This window comes from Colletotrichum chrysophilum (assembly GCF_026319265.1).
Source record: "Colletotrichum chrysophilum strain AFK26 chromosome Unknown scaffold_25, whole genome shotgun sequence".
Taxonomy (NCBI): domain Eukaryota; kingdom Fungi; phylum Ascomycota; class Sordariomycetes; order Glomerellales; family Glomerellaceae; genus Colletotrichum; species Colletotrichum chrysophilum.
In genome coordinates, this window is record NW_026517312.1 from 222039 (window position 1) to 246698 (window position 24660).

The 24660-nt window shown below is 55.7% G+C and overlaps 5 protein-coding genes across 5 annotated transcripts; 2 read left to right on the forward strand and 3 right to left on the reverse strand.

The window, feature by feature from the left end:
- Positions 1-6029: 6029 nt before the first annotated feature.
- Positions 6030-9165, forward strand: COL26b_004226 (uncharacterized protein; the record flags this gene model as incomplete). The annotated part of the gene is made up of 5 exons (XM_053177106.1): positions 6030-6342; positions 6396-7143; positions 7193-7822; positions 7876-8260; positions 8314-9165. 5 exons carry the CDS (start codon positions 6030-6032, stop codon positions 9163-9165), a joined length of 2928 nt encoding a protein of 975 aa, XP_053038942.1.
- Positions 9166-12041: 2876 nt separating this feature from the next.
- COL26b_004227 (uncharacterized protein) lies at positions 12042-14154 on the forward strand (the record flags this gene model as incomplete). Its single annotated transcript, XM_053177107.1, has 5 exons — positions 12042-12100; positions 12373-12446; positions 12585-12711; positions 12774-13880; positions 13956-14154. The coding sequence occupies 5 exons, from the start codon at positions 12042-12044 to the stop codon at positions 14152-14154; spliced, it is 1566 nt and encodes a 521-aa protein (XP_053038943.1).
- Positions 14155-14734: 580 nt separating this feature from the next.
- COL26b_004228 (uncharacterized protein) lies at positions 14735-15562 on the reverse strand (the record flags this gene model as incomplete). Its single annotated transcript, XM_053177108.1, has 2 exons — positions 14735-15462; positions 15505-15562. The coding sequence occupies 2 exons, from the start codon at positions 15560-15562 to the stop codon at positions 14735-14737; spliced, it is 786 nt and encodes a 261-aa protein (XP_053038944.1).
- A 2291-nt stretch (positions 15563-17853) lies between these two features.
- Positions 17854-21202, reverse strand: COL26b_004229 (uncharacterized protein; the record flags this gene model as incomplete). The annotated part of the gene is made up of 5 exons (XM_053177109.1): positions 17854-18952; positions 19002-20728; positions 20777-20842; positions 20895-20913; positions 21189-21202. 5 exons carry the CDS (start codon positions 21200-21202, stop codon positions 17854-17856), a joined length of 2925 nt encoding a protein of 974 aa, XP_053038945.1.
- Positions 21203-22612: 1410 nt separating this feature from the next.
- ALG8 (glycosyl transferase) lies at positions 22613-24303 on the reverse strand (the record flags this gene model as incomplete). The annotated part of the gene is made up of 4 exons (XM_053177110.1): positions 22613-23286; positions 23343-23836; positions 23896-24168; positions 24227-24303. 4 exons carry the CDS (start codon positions 24301-24303, stop codon positions 22613-22615), a joined length of 1518 nt encoding a protein of 505 aa, XP_053038946.1.
- Between the last annotated feature and the right edge of the window lie 357 nt (positions 24304-24660).

A 24660-nucleotide genomic window follows, 5' to 3' on the forward strand; every position in this document is an offset into this window, starting at 1 on the left:
GGCTGACACATGCATTAAGTCTTTTGGCTCTTCTTTCTCTTTGATTGAATTTTTGCGGAAATAACGAGGGCGGGCGCGGATGGGCGAGGGCGAGGGCGAGGGCACCAAGGTAACGTGGCCGGTTCCTTGATTTCCTGTTTTCTGACACCCGAGCACACTCCTGGGGGTGCGAGACGGTCGGCAGCGACGAGGCATTTTTGGGCAGTTTTGGGAGCAAAAAACAACGGGAAAAAACGCCCAATTCACAGCATCTCCAGAACGTTTGATATATCAACTGAGGCTCTTTACAATCGATGGATGTTGTCAAGACAAGCGCAAGCGCGAAGGGGCGGGGTGGAAGTCTTGGCAAAGAGGAAAATCGAGCGTGCCAAGACTTAAGACCAGGAAGCTCTTGCGTTTTCTGGCCCCCCGCCCTTGGGCTGACGCGGTGGTGGGAGTGGGAGTGGGAGCGGTGGACACACCTTGGACCTCGACAGTCTCCAATCCATGGGACGTCACGGCATTGGCGTTGCCGTTGGCTGCTGCCCTGTGGTCCGTGGCCTGGCACTTGCCGTTGTCGTCACCTTCCACCGGTCGCCTCAGTCAGTTCGTACCTCAGCTCCTACCTTTGGTATTAAACTCACGCAAGCAAGCAAGGAAGGTACTTACGGAGCAAAGAAAAATTCCTGCCTCTTGCCGTTTGTACCGTTCGAGGGGGAAAGCACGGCATGCGGGTGACCTGTGGCAGGAACGATACCCAGCGCTTGCCCATTCTAAGACAGAGACAGACAACCAGCGGCAGGTGCAGGTCACTCACCCCCAATGGAAGGAAGACCCCAAAGGCTGGAAGCTGGAGCTTTTTTGGAGCAGGAGCTCAACCCCCCGTCCCAAGCCAAGCCGCCAGAGCCAGAGCCAGAGCCAGCCCAGCGGCAAGCACCACCCCCAAGCGCCTTCCAGGGCTCAGGTCTCGCACCTACCGTACCCGTACCCTCTGTACCTTAACGCAATCAATCACCCGACGGGACGCCAATCTGATCCAATGGCTCCCCCCTTCCCGCGAAAAGAGAAAATTGACAGCCAAAACTCGCAATAGAGTCGACCCCAATGACGGATGCCAAGACTTCAGAACCTCACCTTCCCTCAGCCCTGGGCCCTGCTCTTCTGTAGGGCGGACCATTTGACAACGTCCCGTCAACCATGCGACGGTAATCCACCAAACGAAGCCTTTTCGAATATTCCATGCGTCTTCCATTCCCACAATGCTTGCATCCAAAGCCCAGAATCTCGCGATGGCCATGCCAGATGCCCATCTTTCTGCGAGCTGGCTATCCGGAAGGGGGGCCACCAAGAAGTACAGGGGTCCTGCGGGCCACTCGCCTGCGCGCACACAACTCACACCTGAACGCTCACTCTCATACACACACACACACTCGACAAGAAGACTCGACGGCCTTGCTTCATGCCACGACAAAGGGGGCGGCCCGCCTGCGTCGTCGTAGTCGTCGTCGTCGTCTTCGTCGCCGCCGCCTTTTCTTGTCCTGCAACTTGGCTCTTGGCCAGTGGCACCCTCCCGTTGGTCTAGCTTGTCTCCCGGTCCCTGTGCAAGGTCACGAAGGTGTATGCCATCCTCCATACTTTTTTGGATCGGCGCGGATGGTCTCGCCTGCCGTGTCTGTCGTGCCTCTCCACCATGGCGACACAATTAACAAACGCACTGGACCCTCGATCCCAACCTCGGACCAATTCCTGCCTCCATCACCAAGGAATGTGGGTGGAGGCCGAGGGAGGGTAAGAGTCACAGCTTGAAGAGAGAAAAAAAGGCAATCGCAAGACGAGGCAGCGGCTGATGTCGCTGACAAGGCCACTGCTGGGAATGGCCGATGACAGAGAGCCACTCTCATGCGATGCTTGGGATGGACCGATGAAGCAAGGACGAAAGACCTTCTGGCTGCTGGCGCTGGCGCAGGCGCGGGCGCGGAGCCCAGACTCTCTGCACCATCACAGACCGTTTGAGCCAGCAGGCCCCGTCCTTACAATTTGGAAACTGGGCCTGCCATGCGCCGTGGTATCGTCTGGCCAAGTCAAAAAGCCTTAGCTCCGCCAGCTCAACTCGGAGACCGAATGAGTTGATGGCCAACCTTGTACTCGGGACCGAGTGCACCCAGGGACTAGGGATGGTCATTATCTGCCTCATACTAAATGACGACGGCGACGGATCAGACCAGTCCCCCATTTCTGATTACCATTACCATTTCACTTTCACTAGGTTTTTGTGGTCTCGTTTTTTTTTTTTTCTGCTGACCTCTGCTCTCGACTGGTCGCAACAGGAACTGCTTTGCATTAAGGAGGTACCCTTGTCGGGGACCTGACCGGGGGTGTCCTGGGAATCAATTCCGATCCAATTGGATCACTTTTTATCCAGCGTCTCGTGCATAGCAGGCAGGTGGGATAAGTCAGCGTTGACTGAGGACTCGACTTTTTTATTCTCTTTACCTTTCCACTGAGAGTCTCTTCCTGCTGACTTGAGCTGGAGGACAAGACAAAGCGCCTAGGCTTGCTCTCTTTCTGCTTCCGTGATCTATTCATGGACACATACAAACACCCTAGACCTGTTGAATGGCATCCTCTTAACCCTAGCGGTGGTGGACCGTCAGACCAGGCCTTGGTTTGTCTTGCAGACGCTGGTGGCTTGATGGAGCTTGCCGGACGAGACCGGGCGGATGACAGTCCCGTGGCGGTCTGTCATTGCTACTGCTACCCAGAAGCTTTACCGTGTGTGTGCAGATTGAGGTTCCTTACACCACGTTGCCATGCGGTAAGGTACCGAATGGCGTGGAATTCAGGGCTGCGGTTGGCTTCAAGCAAGATTCGCAAAAGACACAAACATCAGAAAAGGGTAAAAAGGCATACGTACCCCCGGCTCCACCGTGCATCCAAACGCATGCACGAACATCGTTGGCGCTGCAGGCTCTCAATCCACAAGACGCAGAGCTGCAGGCGTTGCGGCATGACTGATGATGCTGTGAGGAGAGTTGACTGACATGGCGCAAGCAAGCAAGGTCGACGGTCGCTGCTCTGCGAAGCACACAGCAGCAGAAGGGGGGCGGCTTATTGCACCACAGGCTCTCAGGAGCAACTCAGCGTTCCGTGGCCGACGGGTCCTGGTTGCAACGGATCTCTTTCTCTCAAAGAGTCTCCATCGAACAAAAACGGGCTGCATCCATTCCCGAAAAACCTCCGCTTTTATTATTCCTTTTCGAGTCAAATCAGCCGGGGGCCCCAAAGATGCCCGTCCGGTTGCTGCGTGCTCGACTCAGGTCGCTCACTCTCGCCGCTATTATTCATCCCATACAGAGCGATTACTCGCTGAAGTATGCCCGCCCTGCGACGGCCCAGAGCCAGTCTGAGAGTGTTCCGAAGCGTGTGTGGTCTCCCGCGCGGTACGTCCCACGGCCAATTAATCACTCGATAGCCATGAGACGAAGCAGAGACGAGATGCTCCTTGCAATCGCAATCAGCCAAATTGTGTTTACACGGAATTACACGTACCACTTGCGCCTCCGCAAATGGTAGTGTACGCCGTACTCGCCCAGGTACTGACTGGCAGCCACCAACGGCAGTTCCCAGGTCCAGTCCCAGTCTCAGTCCCCATTCTTTGGTCACAGGCCCAGCAGATTGGCCATCATCATTAACTCGTCAAGACAAGGGAAGGGAGCATTTGCAACTCTGCGGGCCCGAAGCCAAACCCCAACCCGAAATTCTACATCCACGCTTAGCTTCTCGCCCCCTTCGCACCGTTGGCTTTTTCAAAAGAACCCTTCTGTTCGTTCAGATTACCCGCACCACAAAGCACTGCTATTTTTGCCTACAACATGTTAACTCAACGGAGCCTAGCTCAAGTTCTCAAGATAGAAGCTCCAACTACTCCAATCTCGTCATTGTCCTGACGCCCTCCACTTGCAATGGCGCTTTTAACACGGAAACAAGCATGGCCCCTCGAGTCCGGACTCTATGCCACCGACCACCGTCGGGGTTGAGAGTCTCGCTCTACCTTACCTTCTGGTCCTGTACATTTCTGAGCGTCCTCGCAGTTCTAGCTTATCCCAGCACCGCACTTTTCGCCCGTGCTGCCTGTTGCACTCTGCAGAGAACACTGTCGGGTCGGGATGCTCCCCTTTGTTCAGAGTTTGAGAGTCCTAGCACCAACATATGTCAGGTCCAGGGGCGGGCACCCTTTCGATTTGGAGCGTCTCTTTTCGTCCGTTTTGTCTTGTCTTGGCTTTCGGTGGAATCGACACACGATCCCCGTTCCTCCCACTCCACTCCTCCCAGCGGAAAGGTACTCTGCGACGAGATACGGCGCAAACTCGCCATAGGCACATTTTATGTACAGACTTCTAATCCCCGTACTTTCCGTCCTCACGTTCTGTGCATATACAGGTACAATAAATGACCACAACAACAGTAGTCATTGGGCGCATCGCTCACAGACCATGCGTACCGCGGAGATGGTCTCTTTCGCGCATCTAGCTGCCGCCATCTGTCACCAATGGCTACCGCGCATCTCTCACCGCGGTCGCCTCGACCGAGCTTTCACCACCCTACCTCCATCTTCCCTGGAATACGCCCCCCCCTCCCGGTCCCCCTTTGGCGGGCCCTTTCTTCTCTTGTTGCTTGCTGGGGGGAAGCGGTACATGCCATTGTGTTGTGCTCTTCCCAGCCCAAGAACCCAGTTCGAAAAGTCTTGTCCCTTGTGTCTCCTCGCGCGCTTCCGCCAGTGTCCCAAGCATCCCAAGCACGAGCGCCACGACAGGTCGTCTGGACGCTCAGCTCGCCTTACCTTAATTCATCTTGGCTTGTTGCTGGCCTTGTACATACATGCCACTCAGCAGTCACAGTGTAGTCTGCCTTACGCCTCCCCTGTTCCTCTCATGCTCGCCCCTCCCCTCTCCCCTCCCCTCCTTCGACTTGGACACACACACTCTATCATGTCTCCAAGTCGAACTCCCCCAACTTCCATCCCCTCTTCTGCCCCCCTCCACTACCACTCACACTCACACATCATACATACTCACGGCGTTGACCCTCGTACCGATCCCTATTGCCCTTTCGTCCTAGCTTCCCCGTCCCCCTTCGCGACGGTTTCGTATTGTCTCCGTTCCCTCTTGTCCCTATCCGCTAAGTGACCCAACCAGTACACAGGAAGAACACACACACATACACACCCCCAAGATCCTAGGATACTGCTACAGCTTGCCTCGAGCCGGGGTGCTAGACTCCGGTCTCCAAGTCCTTGGAGGGCAAGGCAGGTACACTACAGAATGCTAGTGCACTGGGACTATGGGGGGGAGTACACTACACCACCCTTCCCGCTGCCGCCAGATCGTGTCCTGTGTGTTGCAGTCAGTCCCAGTAGCGCGGTGACTGCACCGTGCGGGACCATATTCTCCATACCCTCGACTCGTGTACTCTCTTGTCTCAATCAACCCCGGCCGAGACGCTACCTACCGCTACGTAATCCATCCTCGCGCTCAGCTTCCGCGCGACTTACACACACCTCACGCCCATCTCTCAGTCTGCTGGTCGCTGCGCTGCACCGCACCACCGCACCGCACCGCACCCGCACCCTGCTCGGCCTTAAACAAGGGCCTTCCACCCCCCAGCTACCCAGACGAGCCAGCAAAGAGGCAAAAGATCCCCCGGCTCCTCCTCTCGTCTCCTGTTTTGTTTAAACTTATCTTCCTTCTATCCCCCGCGAAGTCTTGGCACACGTTTCGTTCTTCTTCAAATGTTCAAGACTGGTCAGTCCGGAAGCCGTTCCTAGCAATTGGGTTGGCTTGTCGGACAACTACCCTTGCATACATACACAAATATGCAAAGAGCTCGTCCACCATAACTGCACTTACACCGAGAACCGTGAGCTCGAACGAGCTGTCACCACCACTACCACCACCAACACAAACAGCTACTACACAACCACACATCACCTCCAATCTGGCATTTCTTGGCACACGCACCTCTTGTTGGTTTTGCTCCCACCACCACCAGCAATGAGTCCTCCACCACGCCCTGTCAAGACCGACAACAACTCTCCCCCGGATTCGCAAGCTTCTGGCGTCTCTCCCAACATGTCGGACAACGAATCTGCGGCGCCTTCCGCTGGGTGGCCCGTCAAGGAACCTCCCTCGCCCAGCGGCAGCCATTCTGGTTCTGACATGGACGAAAAGGCGGGCGGCCCTGACGCTCCCAACGCTCCCGTACAGAAACGTCGACGTGTAACCAGGGCATGCGACGAGTGCAGACGCAAAAAGATCAAGTGCGATGGCAAGCAGCCTTGCACTCATTGCTCAGTTTACAGCTACGGTTTGTAGATTCTGAGAACTCTGTTATGCCTAATTTACTGACAACTTCGCCAGAATGCACATATGACAAGCCTTCAAACCGCAGGCGCAATCCTGCTCCTCAGTACATTGAGGCATTGGAAAGCCGCCTGCAACGTGCAGAAGCTCTTTTGCGCAAGTTCATGCCGGACGTCGACTTGGCCGATCCCACGCTCGACCCTGCTGTTCAGCAAGAGTTCCGCAACAGGGAGCACGCACGAGCAGCGGTATCCAAGTTGAGGCAAGACCCCTTTGCTATTCCTGAGGAGAAAGACGCTCAGCTTCTGTCCATGATCGAGTCCATAGGCCAGCTGGACTTGGACGAGAAGGGCGGTTGGGACTTTCACGGCGTGTCATCTGGGGCTGTCTTTTTGCGCCGCATGAAGGAGAACTTCCGGGGCATGATGGGACCGGTGACCAAAGTACCTTTTCTCCCTCGGCCAGAACGACCTGCTGGCTTGATCAACCTGGATTCCCCAGCATCAGCCGCCTCCTCCCCTTTCGACGCGTCGTTGGCAACTGCTCCTGAACTTCCCCCAAAGGAAGTGGCAAGGAAGCTCTGCTACTACTCGCTCAACTGCGCTACCTGCCTGATCCGGGTGGTTCACATTCCCACCTTTTACGAATTATTTGACCGCGTTTACGAAAAGTCTCACGAAGATTACACCAAGGAAGAGCACCGTTTTGTGGGCTTGCTATTTGCTGTTATGGCCCTGGGCTGCATGTATGCCAACTTGGACGAGACCGCTCCTCCCGTGGCCTACAAGGAGTCCGCGGAAGAAGGGTACGTAATAACAACTTCCAATCTTTGAACCTCACCTAACCTGTCACAGAATGAAATATTATGACACCGCCAGGAGGATTCTTCAAGATATCACGGAATGTCGAGACCTGACATCCCTTCAAGCACTGCTCTTTATGATTCTGTTCCTGCAAGCAACCTCGAACCTAAGCGGATGTTACGCGTTCGTGGGAATCGCACTCCGATCAGCCCTGCGCATGGGTCTGCACAGGTTCTTGAAGCACGAGCAGATTTCCATCATTGAACAGGAAGTAAGGAAGCGGGTATTCTGGGTGATCCGCCAGATGGATATCTACGTTTCGGCCATGCTTGGATTCCCGCTACTGCTCAACGCAGACGATATTGATCAGCCGTACCCAACCGAGATCGACGACGAATACATCACGAACGAGGGTATCCTGACTCCGCCGCCGGGGGTCTTTTCGTTCTTCGAGGCCTTCAACGCCCACACTCGTCTGATGGAGATTCTGGCCAAGATCCTTAAGTTCGTGTATCCATTGAAGGGCCTTGGGCAGAGCGTCATGAAGGGAGACAAGCCGGGCGCGACGTACCTTATCAGCTACGCGAACATCAAGCGGATCGAGACCGAGTTGCAGGAGTGGTACGAGGTTCTGCCTGCGCAATGGCGGCCCAGCCCTGACGGTCCTGTCGAGGTCATCCGGTAGGTCAAATTGGGACCCTTGACAACAGACTAATTTGCTAACAATGCCACAGCGTCCGTCACTTGTTGAGATTCGCCTACGCGCATGTGCAGCTCGTTCTTTACAGGCCGTTCCTTCACTACGTGTCTCCTCGGATCAGCATGGACAAGAACATTGACGAGCTTTCGTATGCTTGCGCCGCGGCATGCATCAGCGTCTCGCGCAACATTGTCCATATTGGCATCGAAATCCGCAAGCAAAACGTGCTTGCCGGGCCTTACTGGTTTATGCTCTTCACCGAGTTCTTCGCCATTCTCTCGCTCGTCTTCTACGCCATCGAGAATCCCGAAAAGCCAGGCTCCGCGGAGGTCCTTGAGGACGCCATTGCAGGAAGGGACATTGTTGCGAAACTGAAGAACAAGAGCCAAGCCGCCGACAGGGTCACCGACGCCCTCAACGTAAGTGCTTACCCCAATCTGTTCTTGGCGCGACATGGGCTAACATAGGACAGGTCTTGTTTGAACAATTGCCCGAGAGGCTCCGTCAGGCCAAGGCGCAGCCGATCCCTACGAAGAAGCGATCGGCACCCGGGCCGAAGACCAGCTCGATACCCATCCATGGCCACCCGGGCATGCACGGGGGTATGAACCATCGCCGATCCGAAGACATGAGCCGATCGCCCAGTGTGTCCATCGCCAGCGGGCGGCTGTCGCACGTCCGCGGCTCCTTCGACGGGGTGCCCATCTCGGAGGCTGCGTACCAGGACCCGAACCTCGCGATGCAGGATCTACTCTCCATGGACATGGCTTCGCGGGCGACTCCAGACTCGGTGAGCACGTCGGCCAGCTCGACCCGTCCGCAGGGATTCCCGCCACCACACGCGCACAGCAACAACATGAACCACATCAGCAAGCTCGACTCGCTCATGTTCCCGTCGGAGGACCCGTTCGCCTACCCCAATCAGCCGATGATGGAGCTGGGCTACCAGAAGGGACCCGGGCCGAACAACGTCAGCGGCCCGCAGGATGCGTCCTCTTTCATGATGCCCGGCGCATTCGACGACATCGACACGCAGCTCCTCGGCCAGTCTCCGGCCTACTTCCTGCACCAGGGACAGGGGCAGCAGCAAGCGCCGCAACAACACCACCACCAACACCACCAGTCAGGGTTCGACATGTCCAACATGTACCAGCACTCGGGATACCCGGGCATGTCGGACGCCGCGAGGATAGAGCAGGCCAGGCGAGCGCACATGCAGCAGCAACGACCTGGAGACATTGACAGGATGCTCGCTGAGTCTGCTGGCTATCAAAGCAACTGGGCAGCGGGATTGCTTGCCAGGAACGGATATCAGGGCCTGTGAGGGGGGCGGCAGCACCATTTCGCTTCAAGTGATACCCAGCATTATTTTTGGAGCCCTGCAAGCTCAGGGTGCGATTATTTTTCAGGGGTTCTTTTTTGACAGGAGGAGAGGAGAGGATTGTGGAAAGAGCCAGCCGGCTGGTGGAGTGGTATAGGGGCCATATCGGTTCCCGCAGGCGTTCAGGTTGTGACTTGATATAAAGGGTTTTACAATCAAGTCTGCATAGGCAAGAGGCGGAAACGGTCACCAGGACGAAGGCGAGGCAAGACAAAGGGCGAGGCGACTCGAAAGGCAAGGACCGCCACCATGAACAACATCACCAACGAGCCATTCAATGAAGGTTCATGGATCTATTCAGGGGAGACATGTGTGCGTACTCCCCGAAGCACTTTACGAATCTGTGCCCTGTATGGTAGTTGATGCAGCAGCTAGTATACAATTGGATATAGACAACTGTACCAACATCATGACCATCTATCTGTATGCATCTATGTGAGCTAACTAGGCAGGGAGCAGAGGCCTATCAAGCTTTGGGGCATGGGGTGACGGAGTGACAACCTCCAGGTGGGGTTGAAGGAGGGTTGATACAGGCGGGAACAAAAGTGCTCTCCAGGGACCACTTGCGACACAAACGGTCCCCTCCCCAGGCATACTACACTACGAAAGTGATGGAATGGAGTGCAGCTCGGCGTGCATTGCAGCGCATGGCATGGCATCGCATCGCAGCTACAGGCCAAGACTTTTGACCTACAGGCCGCCGAGGTACGTTACGTTCAGCCTGTCCAGTGGAGGAGAGGGAGGGGGTTGGTATCGGTAAGGCATGGCGCGATTGACGGGTTTTACCAGGCAGGGGTGGGTGGGTGTGTGTGTTCACTGTTCTCTCGCGATCTTGGCTTTTTTGGCAAGAAAAGCGGTTCCCCAACGCCTCGACATTTGGGGGCGGGATACTAATCTATGTACAAGCAAGTACCTTCCTTCGCTACTCGTATCGGTTTTGGAGGAGGAGTCATGCGGGATTCAGGGAAACGAACGACGGGGCTGATGCGAGAGGAGTAAAAGGCGGGAACCGTTGGCTGCCTGTTTCCAGAGCGTTGTATCCGTTGAAGAGAGAAAAAGTATGTGTGACAGGAGTACCCGTACCGCGGCCCTCTATTCGTACAAGCCTGAAGCAAAAACATATTGAATGTTCTGCCCACCTTCCTAGCTCAGGGTCCCGTCGGTCGCTACCTACGATGATGGCTCACCGTATTGAGGTCTTCTTCGTTCCCCTCTTCGCGGGACCTTGAGAGACATGTTCGCGAGCACACAGTGTGACCCCGATGGAGATGGTGAGGTGAGTAGCAGGGGGGGGAGTCGTTCGAACGGCACCTTCCGCCGCTGCAAATCCAGGGGACAAGGGGGTCGAGTTACCAGATATGTAGAGAGGGGCACTGTATGTATTCGTACCGGAGTAGGGATACATACAACACTGGTGAAGCTGGACATTGGCAGTGATTGGATCGCGGCGCTTTTTTCCCACAGGAACCGTCCCCGGTCCACACCAAAGACGACAGTGGTGGACTCTAGCTGGGCGTAGCGCTGTGGGTATGATATCTCCGCTAAATCCTTATCAGAATCCAGCTCGCAGCGGCAGGCCGTTTCGGCACCGAAGTCGGCCCCCTTCCTTCTCTTGCATGTTCTTTTCGATGGGGCGCCTAATGGCGGGCGACGGCGCGCACTGGGCTGAATGAAGGGGAGGTCCACTGGTGAGTCGTGACACTACGGGCCACCGCGGACGATGGGAATCTCGCGCGCCGGGCCCTCTTTCTGAAAGACGGGCCGTCCTATCACGGGACGGTTGTTTGTCATGCTGCATCTCCTCACACTACGCGTAGAAGAACCCTGAGGTCGTCGAGCCGGGCCACTTTTTTTCTGGCTCGTAGCGACGCTTCAAGGCGTTTTAGTCAGACTCCGTAATCCCGCAACACCGAACAGACGCCCCCGTGCCGTCGTCACCTCTCGGAGGCACCGAAGAGCGGAACTTGCGCCAACGCAGAACAACGGGGACGACCCGGGAGCCCACACACCACACATCGCATACCACCGCCGCCGCCGGTTCGACCTGTTCCCAGTTCCCTACCTGCCGAAGACAACAACGACGACGACGACACATGCACGCACGCTCCAGTGTCATCGTCATTCCGGCCCCTCCTTCCTCCTCCAACCCTTACTGCGCAGTGCCCCTCCACCAAACAAACGACACCGATCGACCAATCCCCAGGTTTCGCCTTGCAACCGAGACCTGATCTAGCCTCCGGGTACCTAGGTAGCCTGCCCGCGGCTGTTGTCCGAACCCACGCTGCGGTAGGTACTTGGCCCTACAGTGCACCGCTGCGGTACCGCTCGGGAAAGTCTTGGCACGCGACGCCACGTAAACGCCACCCCCATCCAGCACAAACCACCCTTCACGAGCCGCATCGCCTATTGGGCTGAACCACAGAGCCGCAGCGGCACGCACCCAGAGGTCCCGTCACATCTGCTGCATCCCACTCTACCTACCTACCTTACACTACGGATACCCAGCCCAACTAAACCTGCCTTGCCTTGCCTTACCTTACCCCAAGACCCAAAACCTTGTACCTTACTTTAATCCTAGCCGCATCTGCGTTTCCTCTGCCTTGGCCCATCGCGGGACGTTCTAGAGCCTCTTGGGCGGGAACTCAGTCGTCGTCAGACCGCCTTGCCGAACCAACCATCACCCACCGCCCATCACCACCCACCCTTGCCATCGGACGACGGGGAAACACACGCCCACCACCCATCACCACCACATACTAGGGACCCCGCCTTTTGCTCACGACCCAAGAGACGGCACAGGATCGCAGAAAGAAGCAACCATGACGATGGAGAGCGCCGTTGATCACGATGTCGTCGTGGTGGATGAGTTTGATGCTCTGTAGGTGGAGAAAGCATTGCGCGTTCACTTCCATCTCCTTCTGTCCAATCCGGGAACTCGAGCCTTGGCGATGGAGGCGAGAGACACCACGCAGCTCCTCTTCGGCCATCCCGAGATGCCAGAACGAGCTTCCTGCTGTTCCCGTGTTTGCTTGCGTGCACACACACACCCCTCCACCTATCTCTCATTCACTCACGCGCTCTGATTCTCTTGCCTGTTCACACCGACTGATGAGTAATGTTTGCTGATTTGTGTTCTGTGCTTCGGTGAAGGGCTATCGAGGTGAAGACTTCACCGACGATCGAGTCTGTCAACTCTGTCGCGCCGATCCCGGCCAAGTATCCCGGTATGCAAGTTTCCGTTTTGATGTTGGCTGTGAGAAAGTGTCTTTGCCGTGATGTTATATGAGCCTATTGGGAGGCCCGCGGAATTGCCTGTGTTTCATCGTCAATATAACCAAAGACATAAGACTAACACCGTAAAGCCAAACTCCACGCCCGCAAGGTCGCCGCCGAGCTCAACGTCAGCGATGGCCTCGTCTTCCTCCCCGGCGAACCAAGCCGCGAATATGAAGACTCGGACATGGGCCCGGCCTTCAGGCAACGACGATAGTAAAGCCCCCCTCCCCCCCACCAAACCTTCCGGACCTCAAGCCGACTAACACCGCGAATAGCTTCTACTACCTGAGCGGCGCCAACTTCGCCGACTGCGCCGTCACCTACGAGCTCGCCTCGGACCGCCTCATCCTCTGGGTCCCCTACGTCGAGCCGCGCCAGGTCCTCTGGTTCGGCCGCACCCCGGGCATCGCCGAGTGCCTCAAGCAGTTCGACGTCGACGACGTCCGCTACACCACCCAGCTCAACAAGTTCCTCTACCGCCACCTCGCCCCCGGGTCGACCCTCTACGTCATCCACCCGGACCAGGTGCCCCTCTCGGGCGAGTTCCTCCGCGAGATGGCCGACGTCCGCGTCGACCTCACCTCCCTCCAGCCCGCCGTCGACCAGGCCCGCGTCGTCAAGACCGAGTACGAGGTCGCCATGATCCGCAAGGCCAACGCCGTCTCCGCCGCCGCCCACCGCCGCGTCGCAGAGCGCCTGCTCCACCTCGAGAACGAGGCCGAGATCGAGGCCATCTTCCAGGCCCGCTGCACCACCGCCGGCACCCGCGACCAGGCTTACGCCATCATCGCCGGCAGCGGCCCCAACGCGGGCACCCTCCACTACGACGCAAACGACCAGCCCCTCGAGGGCCGCGACGTCGTCGTCTTCGACGCCGGCTGTGAGTGGCGCTGCTACGCCAGCGACATCACCCGCACCCTCCCCATCCCGGGCCGCTTCTCCCCCGAGGCGAAAGCCGTCCACGACATCGTCGAGCGCATGCAGGACGAGTGCATCGCCATGATCCGCCCCGGCACGCTCTTCTTCGACCTGCACATCCACGCCAGCCAGGTCGCCCAGGAGGGCCTGCTCGCTCTCGGCGTGCTCCGGGGCGACCCCGCCGAGGTCTGGGACGCCGGCACCGTCGCCGCCTTCTTCCCCCACGGCCTGGGCCACCACGTCGGCCTCGAGGTGCACGACGTCTCGGGCAGGGAGCGGCTTCTCCTACTGAACAACGCCATGGGCGGCGGCGCCGGCGGGCGCGTGGGCAAGCGGGAGGTCATCACGCCGGAGATGATGGGCGCCATGGCGCGGGCCACGGCCGCCGCCGCGTCGGTGCCCCCGCCGTACAAGGGCCGGCAGTACCTGAAGAAGAACATGATTGTCACCGTCGAGCCGGGCGTGTAAGTCTCGCCATCCCCAACGACACCCGATACTGTGAAACAATGCTGACGCGAGGAATGCAGGTACTTTTGCAGGGAATACATCGAGGGCTACTTCCTCAGCAACCCCCGCCACGCGCGCTTCATCAACAAGGCCGTGCTGGAGAAGTACTACCGCGTCGGCGGCGTGCGCATCGAGGACGACATCCTAGTCACGGACGACGGCTACGAGAACCTCTCGACCGGGGCGCCAAAGGGCGAGGAGCTGTTGAGAGTCATCAATGGCAAGGCCTAAGCTTTTCTGTTTTTTTAACTCTCTTATATAGACGGATGATGATTAGGGGAAAGCGTTGTGTGTGCCTTTTGGGCGAGCGTTGCTGAGATGAGTTGCGCCGCTTGGTGGGTTGCGATTGAGCGGTTTTGATGGCGAGATTTAGTTTCCAACGATTACATAATTGACAAGACATGATGGCGACGCTGATCGTTCAATCCAAAATTTGCTTGCTCAACGATTGGAAGTGCCACCGAAGTCCGCAAGTCTACAAAAGAGCCTTGCTACCTATGTGGGTGAGAACGATGTAGATCATGGAAACGACGACGCGGAAGACAAACATAACAGGAAGTACAATGAACGATACAAGTCCTAGCAGGAACGACGACAGCAATAGAGAAACAATAGGGGTAGCGAAAAAAAAAAATAACAATGATAGAGGATGACGACGACAACGACGACGACGACGACTTGAAACATAGTCGCTTTACGAGGATATACGTGTGTATGGACACTGCCCGGAAGCCAACTGACACTGCCTGCTAGCACAACTCATAACAATCATTCTATGCTAAGTCTGCCCCCTTAACGTACATGTAAACGCTCACAACACGCGAGCTTCCTGCTGCATCTGCCACAGAGAAAGCGGGTCAATGACATCGGCGGGCAAGGTATCCCCAAAGAGGAACGCCGCATGCCCATGAGATTTGAGCTCCTGAGCTGAGTTCAACTGCCCTTCTAAGCCCGCAAAGTATGTACTATTAAGTTTCCAACCTATGTCCGACAAACCCTCCTGCACGAAACCGTCGAAAGAGGCATCTTGTTTCCAGGCTACAATTGTCCAGAGCTGAATCAGCTTGGTATCATCTACCAATGACTTAGTGCCTTGCCAGGTAATGCGACTGTGTCCGCTGCGTAGGTGGTATGCGAAACAAGAAGCTTTATTTTCGGTGCCAAACCATATCGCCATAGTTTTGAGGTTAATCATGCGTTCAGCAACCCTTGCGGCCTTCTTCAGCATATCCAATATCGCCTTGTTATCGTCGCGCGCGAGTAGCCGCGATGTCAGTGTAAGAGACTCCAGATGTGGCCATCGGAAGCCCTCTTTTCCGCAGCACTCATCAAAAAAGTCTCCAGCTTCGACCATGAATGCGACGGATAATTTTGTGAGTTTTTGGCTTGCCTCAGCAAGCTCTTTTCCGAGGGAAGCGTTGGGGACACGAAGAAGGCGGTCAACACCGGCAATCCTCTGGGCGTAGGACTCGTTGTTGTCCTCATACACAGATACGTCTGTGATTGTTTCTGGCAGCTTCGACAATAACAAACCGTATTCTAAATGATAAAAGTCAGTGATGAATGGGATAATGAATGAACGTGAGTCCTTGCTGTCGTCCTTGATGTCGTCCTTGCTGTCGTCCTTGCTGTCGTCCATGCTTTGGCCTGAGTCTCATATGAATACTGCGTACTTACCTTGATCGCAAAGACGCTGGTGCTCATCAGTCCACGCTCGCCATGGCTCGAAAACCAGAGACTTAAGGTTTGGCAACCTTCTTAAGATGGGTCTTAATCCCCATTTATGTTTGCTTTTGCCTTTGCCTTTTTCTGGCGGGCATATAAGGCTGTGACGAAACTGTCTGCGCAGTACGAACTTGGTGACTGCTGGAAGCGTAGGCAAACCGTCTGCAGACAAGCGGAATGCCATCTGTTTGTGAATGCGCTTCGTGTAATCTGGAAAAGCCGATACGTCAAGGTCTTGATGTGTTTCTTCATGTTCTAGTGAAGACCCTATTTCGTCAGATGACCCAAAATACGACCTGTCGAAGTTGAAGTGCCTCTTGTAAGAGTATGACTGTGCGCTAAGTTCGATTGCAATCCCTTTTTCGTTTAGAGCAGGCTCTTTCCAATCTGTCAAGGCGTCAAAAAGCTTTCTGATGGCTTGTTGCAATAGTGTCGCGTGCGGCCCATTATTGACCGGATTCCCGTGCTGATTGCGGCCCAGTTTCGTCGCATCATCTGGTTCCGCCTCGCCAGGCTGGCATTCACATTTGCATTTATGGAATGCTATGTTCAGCCAGATATGCTGCACGTATTTTCTCAAGTCGCCGGTAACCTTTGCTTGCAAAAAGTAAAGATCAGACATGTCCACGGAAGACACGTCTAGTCTCAGAAATCTGAGGTTGGCGCGTTTAAAGTCTTCATCCTGGCCATCCCGAATTTGTTGCCAGAACGTTTCATGGAAGATCTTCTTGCCTACAGACCATTTGTCCCAGTCAGGATTCCGGGGGATTGCGGCGGTACTGGAGCCAGCCATGGTGGGAAGAGTATGGCGATGTTATGGGTATGCAGCGAATCGGACGATGATAAGCTGGTAAGTTGAAGTATCCAACTGCTGAGAAGAAGAATGTGGTAGTGCAGCCAAAATTGAGACGGGCGTAGATGAATGTGGGAGAAGTGTTGTTGTTGTTGGAGTGGAGTCGAGGAGGTTTCCGGGAGAAGAGGGAGCCCAGAAGTCGTCAGAACTGCGATCCAGTCCAGTTGCCGTTGCTGGTCTTGCCCCGTGGCGCTTTCCCATTATATTCTCCAACTCCGAAGGTAATAACCACCATGGGGTGTGTGGGAGCAAAAGGAAGGCCTGTATCACCTTCTGAGGAAAGGCCTTTGCCGGTATTGTGAGCAGCACGCCGTGCCTCTGTTCTTGTTGCATAACGGCAGCTGCCCCCTGGTTGTCGGTAGTAAACGCTCATCGTGGGTGTGTCGAAAGGAAGGATGGGCTACGACACAACCTTCTATCCATTGTGTTTGTGCCGGCATTGGCAACTCACGCAGCTTCGCCTGCGGAGCTGCCTGCTGTGTATTTTCGGTCAGAAGCCGAGACTGGCAACCCTTTAGTTGTGCATGACAGGATTCAACCTTCCAATCGCCTGACGAATGGCACGTATCCCTGACGCAATGGAAGAAGTGATGCTACTCGGTGGTTGCCTCGAGTTGAAGCTGCAATGACTTTAAGTACGTAGGACAGGGAAAGAACCAGTCCAAGCAACTTCCGATGCACTGGCATCGATCCACAATGCGAAATATCGCCTGTCGAGTCGTTTTGGAGTATTTCGTCAACGTCTTCCTGAGATTTGGAAATATTGTCTAGACTAGACGACATCGTGACCATGACCTCTCCCGGCATCTCAACGGTTTGATGGAAAATAGCGTGGTATCTTCAGCATCATACGGCATGAAGCGCCGTCGTTCTTTTAACTGCCAAACCATGAACGAAGGAAAACCTTCCCCCAAGCACACATCATCACGCGTCGCAAGTCTGTGCATCCAGAACGATAATCCGTGAATTTCTTTTTGGAGAGTCTATAACCCAAGCCCCATGTAGCTAATGCAAACCACGCACGCCATCCAACCCGCCAGCCCAATGCTTTGAAAAGTTCCTTCACCCGCCAGGCATGCTGCAAACAATTCGACTTGTCCCCCAGTTGTGGTGGACATCCGTCAGATTTCTTCTTTTCAGTTACCGGAACACCAAAGTTTATGTTTTGCCAGGTCCATGAAATAAAGCTCGCAAGAGCTCCAAAAACAAGCCCCGAAAAGTCGGTACTGGGCAAGATCAGCCCATACCGATGGCTCTGTTCAGTCGTTACAGGCCACGTCTAGTAATTACAGTGAATGCCGGGCAGTACATCACACGGCCATCAGGTCGTGACTGCTTTGTGTTCGTGTCGTTTACTTGCGCCGTCTTGTCTTCTGTGCCGGCTCAGGAGAGGGAGAGGGCTCAACGGCCTGCCTCTTCTTTGTCGTCTGCTTTCTGGGTCTTGGGGGAGGAGGGGGCTCAGAATGGAGGTGACCCAGTTCCTCCATAGCTGTGGTGTTCTCCCAAGACAAGCAGCGGTAATTCGTCGGTTCAGGCGTCGGCTCATGATGGCGCCCCCTTGTACTCATCCGCTTGGAGTCTCTCCTCTTCTCCTTCTTCTCCTCCTTCTCCTCGGGCTCTGCGCTGGCGAGGTACTGCTTTCGGTTTCCCATGTGCTTTACGATCTTGTCCTTGAAGGCCACAATCTCTTTTCTGAGTCGCAGTTCGTTGAATCCACGAGGATCGAGCCACTTCAGGAGCTCGTCGACTTGCTCCGGCTCGCTGTAGAAGCCCCACTGACGCGCGTTGTAAACGCTAGTAGTGCCCTCTTCCAGCTTTTTGCGTTCTGGAACAGTCATGTCGAATTTGGTCTTGTACTCGGCCTGGTATTCGGGATCGGTGTCGATGTAGCCCTCGCGCTCCAGGTCGTCAGGTCCTTGGACCCATATGCAACCGTTTGCGTATTCGGCGGCAGCGGTAGAGCTGTCTGGAAGCCCACCGTAGGGCATTCCGTTCCGCTCAAACCAGTAGTACCTGTTCCAGAATCGATCCTTGCCAAGCACCCTGGTTCGACCGCAGTCTGCTTCGCGAAGGTCGTTGTCGATGACGGCAATTTCCTCTTCACACTTCTTGATGAACTCCTCCTTCTTGGTGATGTCCTTGAGGACCTTGATGAACTGTTTCGACTGCTTGGGCACCTTCGCGGCCTCGGCCTTCTCTTTGCGCTTCTTTTCTTCTTCGCGCTTGCGCTGCCTCTCAGCAGCACGATCGTTGGCACGACGGATGTTTCTGCGGGGAGCGCCCTCTTCTTCGGAGTCGGCAACTTCATCCTCGGCATCCGCGACTGAGTCATCAGCATCGGCCATCTTGACGTCTTCATCCTGCTTTTCCGCTTCAGGAGGCGGCGACGGTGGCATGTTGTCGGGCAACAAGATCTTGCGCTGGTCGTTAAGAACACGCAGCTCCTCAAGTCTTGCGGGATGTTAGCACTCTCTGGTAAGACGGGGTTGACGTAACTCACGCTTGTTTCCTCTGACGCTGCCAGTCAATCTTCTCCTTGCGGAAAGCAGTCATCTGTTCGCTGCACTCCTCCATGTACGTGCGCATGGCCTTGGTTCTGGTGGTAAGCAAGCAGATGATTTGCAGTGCCTGGACGCGAAGGTTAACGTCGAGGTTGGCGTACTGCTCCCTGACGGTGTCCTGCGTGGGCTGCTCCACCTCCGGGGGAACGATCTGTGCGAGAAGGTCTTCGCATTGTTTCTCATGCCGTTCGTCCTTCGACAGCTGATGAAGCAGACCAACGATGATTCTCTCCCAGCCGCCATTTGCGAAGTTTCGCTTTCGGAGTTCTTCAATCCAGTCGTAGTCCTCGAGAACCTCGTCTGCGCGATGCTTGATTTCGGGCTCCACATTTTCGCTCTCCTTCTCAGCGGCCCTCGCCTCCGCAGCCAATCTCTCTGCCTCGGCCCTCGCCAGACTGCTTCTAGTGGCTCTAGCAGGCGGCCTGTCAGGTTCAGGTGTGGGCTCCTTTTCTTCTTCCTCCTCTTCCTCCTCAGAGTCATCCTCCTCCTCGACTTCTGGCAGCGGGACGTTGACCTTGCCACCGTCTGCCTCAGCGCTGACGAGCTGTTTCAGAACGGCGCAGTGAATCTCTTCAAATAGCTGAATCGTCGTCTCTTCGGATGCAGCGCACATCGCTTCAACAAAGTCGTCAAACGTAAATGAATCCAGCTTGAAAATCTCGCAGTAGACGTTGAGCGTATCCCACGTCTCCAGGAACAAGCCGACTGACTCCATCGAAATCTTGTCCTGCGGGCCAGCGCTGCCCTTGGTGGCGTCATCAGTCTCGGCTGGAGGGTCCTTGCAGAAGAACGACAGCGGCGGTCTGACAACACCCTCCCTCATCGGTACCTGCAAATCTTCGATGGGATATTTTGGCGGCGGAGGCGGTGGGGGTACTTCGGGAGCAGCCATGGAGTGCTGCATTTGCTGGTTTCTGAAGTTGAGAGGGAGCTGGAAGGGATTCTTATGAGGAGGCGCCTGAAATACGCCTTCGTGTCCAGCAAGCATGCCCTGCGAACCCTTGCCGTCGAAATCCGGAGATTGGTGCTGCAGCTTGCCCTTCTGGTTTTTTGGTGCAGGTTTCAGTTCCGGTAACCTAGCCGGCCCGTTCTGCATAGCTCCGTTTACACCGTTTGCCTCTTGGCCATGCGGCTGGTTTGCTCGCTTCTGTGCCTGGATCTGCTTCCGCTCCATCAACTTTGTATCGTAGCGCAGGTGAGCCGGGACCCGAGAGTCGATGTGGTATTGTGCCGCATAGTCCTGCTTGACGAGCCACGGGGCGCCGTTCCATGCCTCGCGCGTCACCGTCTTCTTGATAAAAGAGCGCAGGACCGACTTCGTAAAGATCTTGCGATCGCGCCAGATGTGATCGTCGTCAACCACAGCTTCGGCGCCGGGTCTCTCGTCGAGGCTGACCGTGTATCTAGTGTAGGGAGGTGTCAAGGTGCCGTCGGGTAGTACCTTGCCTCCAAACCGGGTCTTTTCTCTGACAACGCCCTGCAACCTCTCTCCGTCTGCCGTGCTGACTGTGACTGCTTCGCCAGGGTAGTAGTCCGCCCTGAACTCTTCAAAAACCATGTCTACCAGGGTATCGATTCGAGAGACCGTTTGGAATTGTACGCGTCGCAGCACCGGGCCCTTGAGGGCTTCGGGGAAGGCCTGCTCGACTTCTTCGGCGCCAGCAAGCTATCGCGTGTTAGTGTCTAGGTGTGGGGATGACGTCTTAGTACAAACCTCGCTCTTGAGAGCTTCGAAAAACGTCAAGCCAGAGTGCCCTGTGATCTGGCAAATGAATCGGCGCTATGCGGTGTGAGCAAGTCTTGGCCCATAGCCCCACCTAGACTAAACATACCTGTTTGTAGAAATCCATTCTTCACCGAGTTAGCTCGGAACACCCACCAGAACGCAAAAACGGGGAGCTCACCTAGTTAAATAGTCTTCATAATGGGCGAAGACTTCACCGGTCTGCGGTATGTGCCAGACCTGAGGGCTTACATCAGTATTCGTCGCATCGTCCGTGAAGTTCAATTTTCGAACCTCTGCATTGTCATCCTTAATGTCCTTGGGCGGCAAGAACTGCACCGGTTTGCGCTTGAATAAGACCTGGATTGCAAGTCAGCGGCGCGCGCTCCCTCGGGGCGCGTACGGGGTCCGTACCATGGTGGCGGTGGGCTACAATGGCATGGTCCAAAAGTCGAGGTCCGAATGCGCAACGAGGCTGTATTGCAGCCTTCCTTCTCTTGAACCGGTGTAAGTGGTGTTAGAGACTCTCGAGAAGCATCTGCCGGTCGATAGCGGCGCGTCGTGCTGGTCGTGGCGGGTTGTTGTGGTCGCGGCCGGAGGGGGCGGAGGCGCGGTCGAGGTGTCGGGCAGGGGAGAGCGGGTTCGGCGGTGCACTTACACGCGAGTTGGCGGACGCGGTGCGGGTCGAACAAGACGTGTCAGGGCGGTAGATGTGGTTGCAAATGGCGATGTTGAGGGTAGTTGTGGTCGCGGGCTAATGGAGGAAACGCGCAGCCTGCGAGTCGTGGGTGAAACGTCGAGGGAAAAAAACAAAAAGGTGGGAAGAGAAGTGGTGAGCTTGGGGAGGGAAAGGAAAAGGGAAAAAGACGAAGAGCGCCAGTAAAAGCGGTCCTGGCCCACGCCCGCTTGGCCCGTTCGGCCCACGGTGCCTCCGCATCCCATCTCCCAGAGCGCTGCTCACCAGGCCTCCTCACCCTCCTCCACCCGCCACGACCCCGTCCACCTCGGGAATCCCACACCCGCGTCGGCCACCCACGATTTTGTACTCGTTGCACTCGCCGCCGCCGGAGCAATCGATTGAGCACTCAAGTGACCGAAAAGACTCCAGTTTCGTCGATTTATCCTCATATATGTCATGTGCACCGTCCGGCCTTGACGGGTAGGCTGTTTTTCGTCAATCACCTCCTCGGGATCGCACCCGGAGGAGCACCGTTTTACCACCACAACGCCTTAAAATTTACTTCCAAATGCTTCCGTGGTAAATTTGATATGATTCGTTTGTATGTGATCTTTTTTGTATGCCTCCGACGGACGGGGCTCGAGAAAAGTCGCGATATCAAGGCCGGACTGCTCCGACAAGGCCACTCCGGGCCGCCGAGCTCCGTGTAAGTGATTTCCTTACAAGTGCATTCCAGAGCAGTCAATTAGGCAAATCCCGATTCTGCATGGCCAAAACTGTGCTCGACATGCGTTTGTTTTGCTCTTCCGTTTGCTGATGGCATACAATGGGTTATGTCCAAGGGGCCCACGACCCCCGGTCCCCCTGCTCAGCCGTTAGCTCCAAAATGTTGTTTCTCGCCTGGGACATGGCTGCTAGTGGATCTGGGTGCTGCTGTCAGCCTCCAGACACGTGAGTTTCTGCATTTTGATTGGCTCTTGTCGACCAGGCCCCCACGGGACGAAGCGTCTCTTTTAGACTTCCGGCAACTGGCCGTCATCACTGGCACGCAAAAGTTTCGCCCAAGGGCACAGTCTTTGTCTTATTTTCGTCTTTTATACACGATTAGTATGAACAACCCTTCGCTTAGAAAGCGGTTTTCCACACTTTCATGACGTGAAGTAAACCACCATGAAACCGAGCCAACTGCCGACGACCCCCACCGCGCAGTACGAGCTCGTGAACATTAGCGGCAGGAATTCATACCGCTTCCCAAACGCTATCTGGTGCAGCAGTGAGCAGTACAGGATCAACGGGATGCTGACTGCGATATACAGCGTGCTGAATCGGTCGAGCAAGAAGAACCTGGCCTTTCTGGAAGCCGGCGCCAATCGGTCAAAGGTCAGGAGGAACAGAATCAGCCAGAAGATGGTGTAAACCGTCTTGATTGGGAATTCCGCCGACGTGAACAGGAGGGGAAAGAGAGAGACGTGTCCAGCGACAGCTAATGGTCGGAATGCACTGAGGTAGCGGCGATCCTTGAGCGCAATAAGGCTGAAGGGAATGATGACGAGAAGAATGGCCTTCTCGTGCACATGCCATCCGAAGAGGAATGAAGCGTAGCCGCACAGAGTCACCGCCCCAATAAAGCTGTCCCAGGGCAAGGGTATCTGGGCCTGGAAGAAGAGCTTGATCAGAGGCAGCACCTGGAAGAAGAGCGTGAGAGCGAAGCAAGTGCGTGGACTGATTTCTGGCAGCACCGCAAAGGCAGTGTCACCCACGAGTCCTCTGGTGACACTGTTGATGGCTTCGGCCTTGACAGGGAGATTGAGCCTGGGTGCCACTAAATTTCTGTTAGCATGCTCCTGTGGAATAGTCATGGGTCGGTGGATGACCTACCATAAATGAGGACGCGGTCCGCGAAGGAGTACAGAGCCCAGACATTGGGGGCCCAGTAGGCATGGCAAAGACCACGCGAGAACGGGAAAAGGCGGCTCATCATCTGTGGTATCTGATTCAGAGCTGCAAACGGTCCAAATGCGGCACCAAAGATGGCCGCAATACCACCTCCCAGTTTGATGCAGTTGAGGAACTGGATTCTGAACATGGACTTGGGCGACAAACAGTAGGCACGGAGAAGAAAGACAAAGTAGGCCGGGGCGAGGTACAGATAGATGTGCTTCATGCACAGCAACGCAGCAAACACCAGCCCGCTGCCCAGCAAGCCCGACTTGGACCTCGCCAGAACGAGAGACAGGATGAGCACACCGTACATGGCGCCATTGTACTGGAAGTGGATGTGGTCAATGATCAAAAGACCGGGGGAAAGAAGAATTGAGATGGCAGCAGCCTGGGCAGCACGTCTCGTTCCTCCCGTCGCGGTCTCGATGAATCTAGTGATACCCCATATAAGCTGTTGTTCCCATCTCGAAGGACAAGTGGGTGCACTCACCGCTGCAGCGCATAGACTAGGACCAGCTCCGAAATAATGACAGTCCATCTCTGGAAGTATACCGTCTGCCAGCTATCGTATTCCAAGTTGTAGACCTTGAGCATGGCCGGGTCGACGAGCTTCGCAACCTGGGACATGACCCACTCGAAGTAGGCGAAGAAGGGAGGGTAGTCGAGGGTCCATTCCGAGGTCTTCTCGTAGTACCACTTGGACAAAGGCAGGCTGTTCGTGATGGCGAGCCAGTTCCGGTGGACTTCGAAGTCGGTGGATTTGCTTCGCGGCAGGTCAGCGACGGTGGCTTCTCGGAGGTGTCGGTCGGCGGTCCACTTACTAGGCCGGGAAGAGGAGGACCTTGAGCGCGCCGGCGACAAGCGCGCATTGGGAGAGGGTTGGGTATGATTCAGCCATTGTGGCGCGTTCCAAGGGCTGATCAGCAGGTTGTCCGCATTGAACAGGGCGGTGCCGTGAGAGCTTCAATTTGGCGTGGTGACAGAGCTGAAGCTGCCCGGCAGGTGGGAGGAAAATCACAGGCCACCTACGCTTTCGTCAGGGGTCCTGCTCTCAAAGCTGCAGCTTGCCATTTTGGAGAAGGCGTGGACTAAGCGATGGACAGGGGTCCGTTTTGGGGTCCGTGCAGAAATCGCGGTGAAACCAGCCCCGACTTCTAGAAGTGGGTCAGGGAAGCTTCAGACATAGATGTGGCTGGTGCTGTTCAAGCCACAGATGGAGAGCTTCACGCCACAATTGTCTTCACCTTAGCACAGC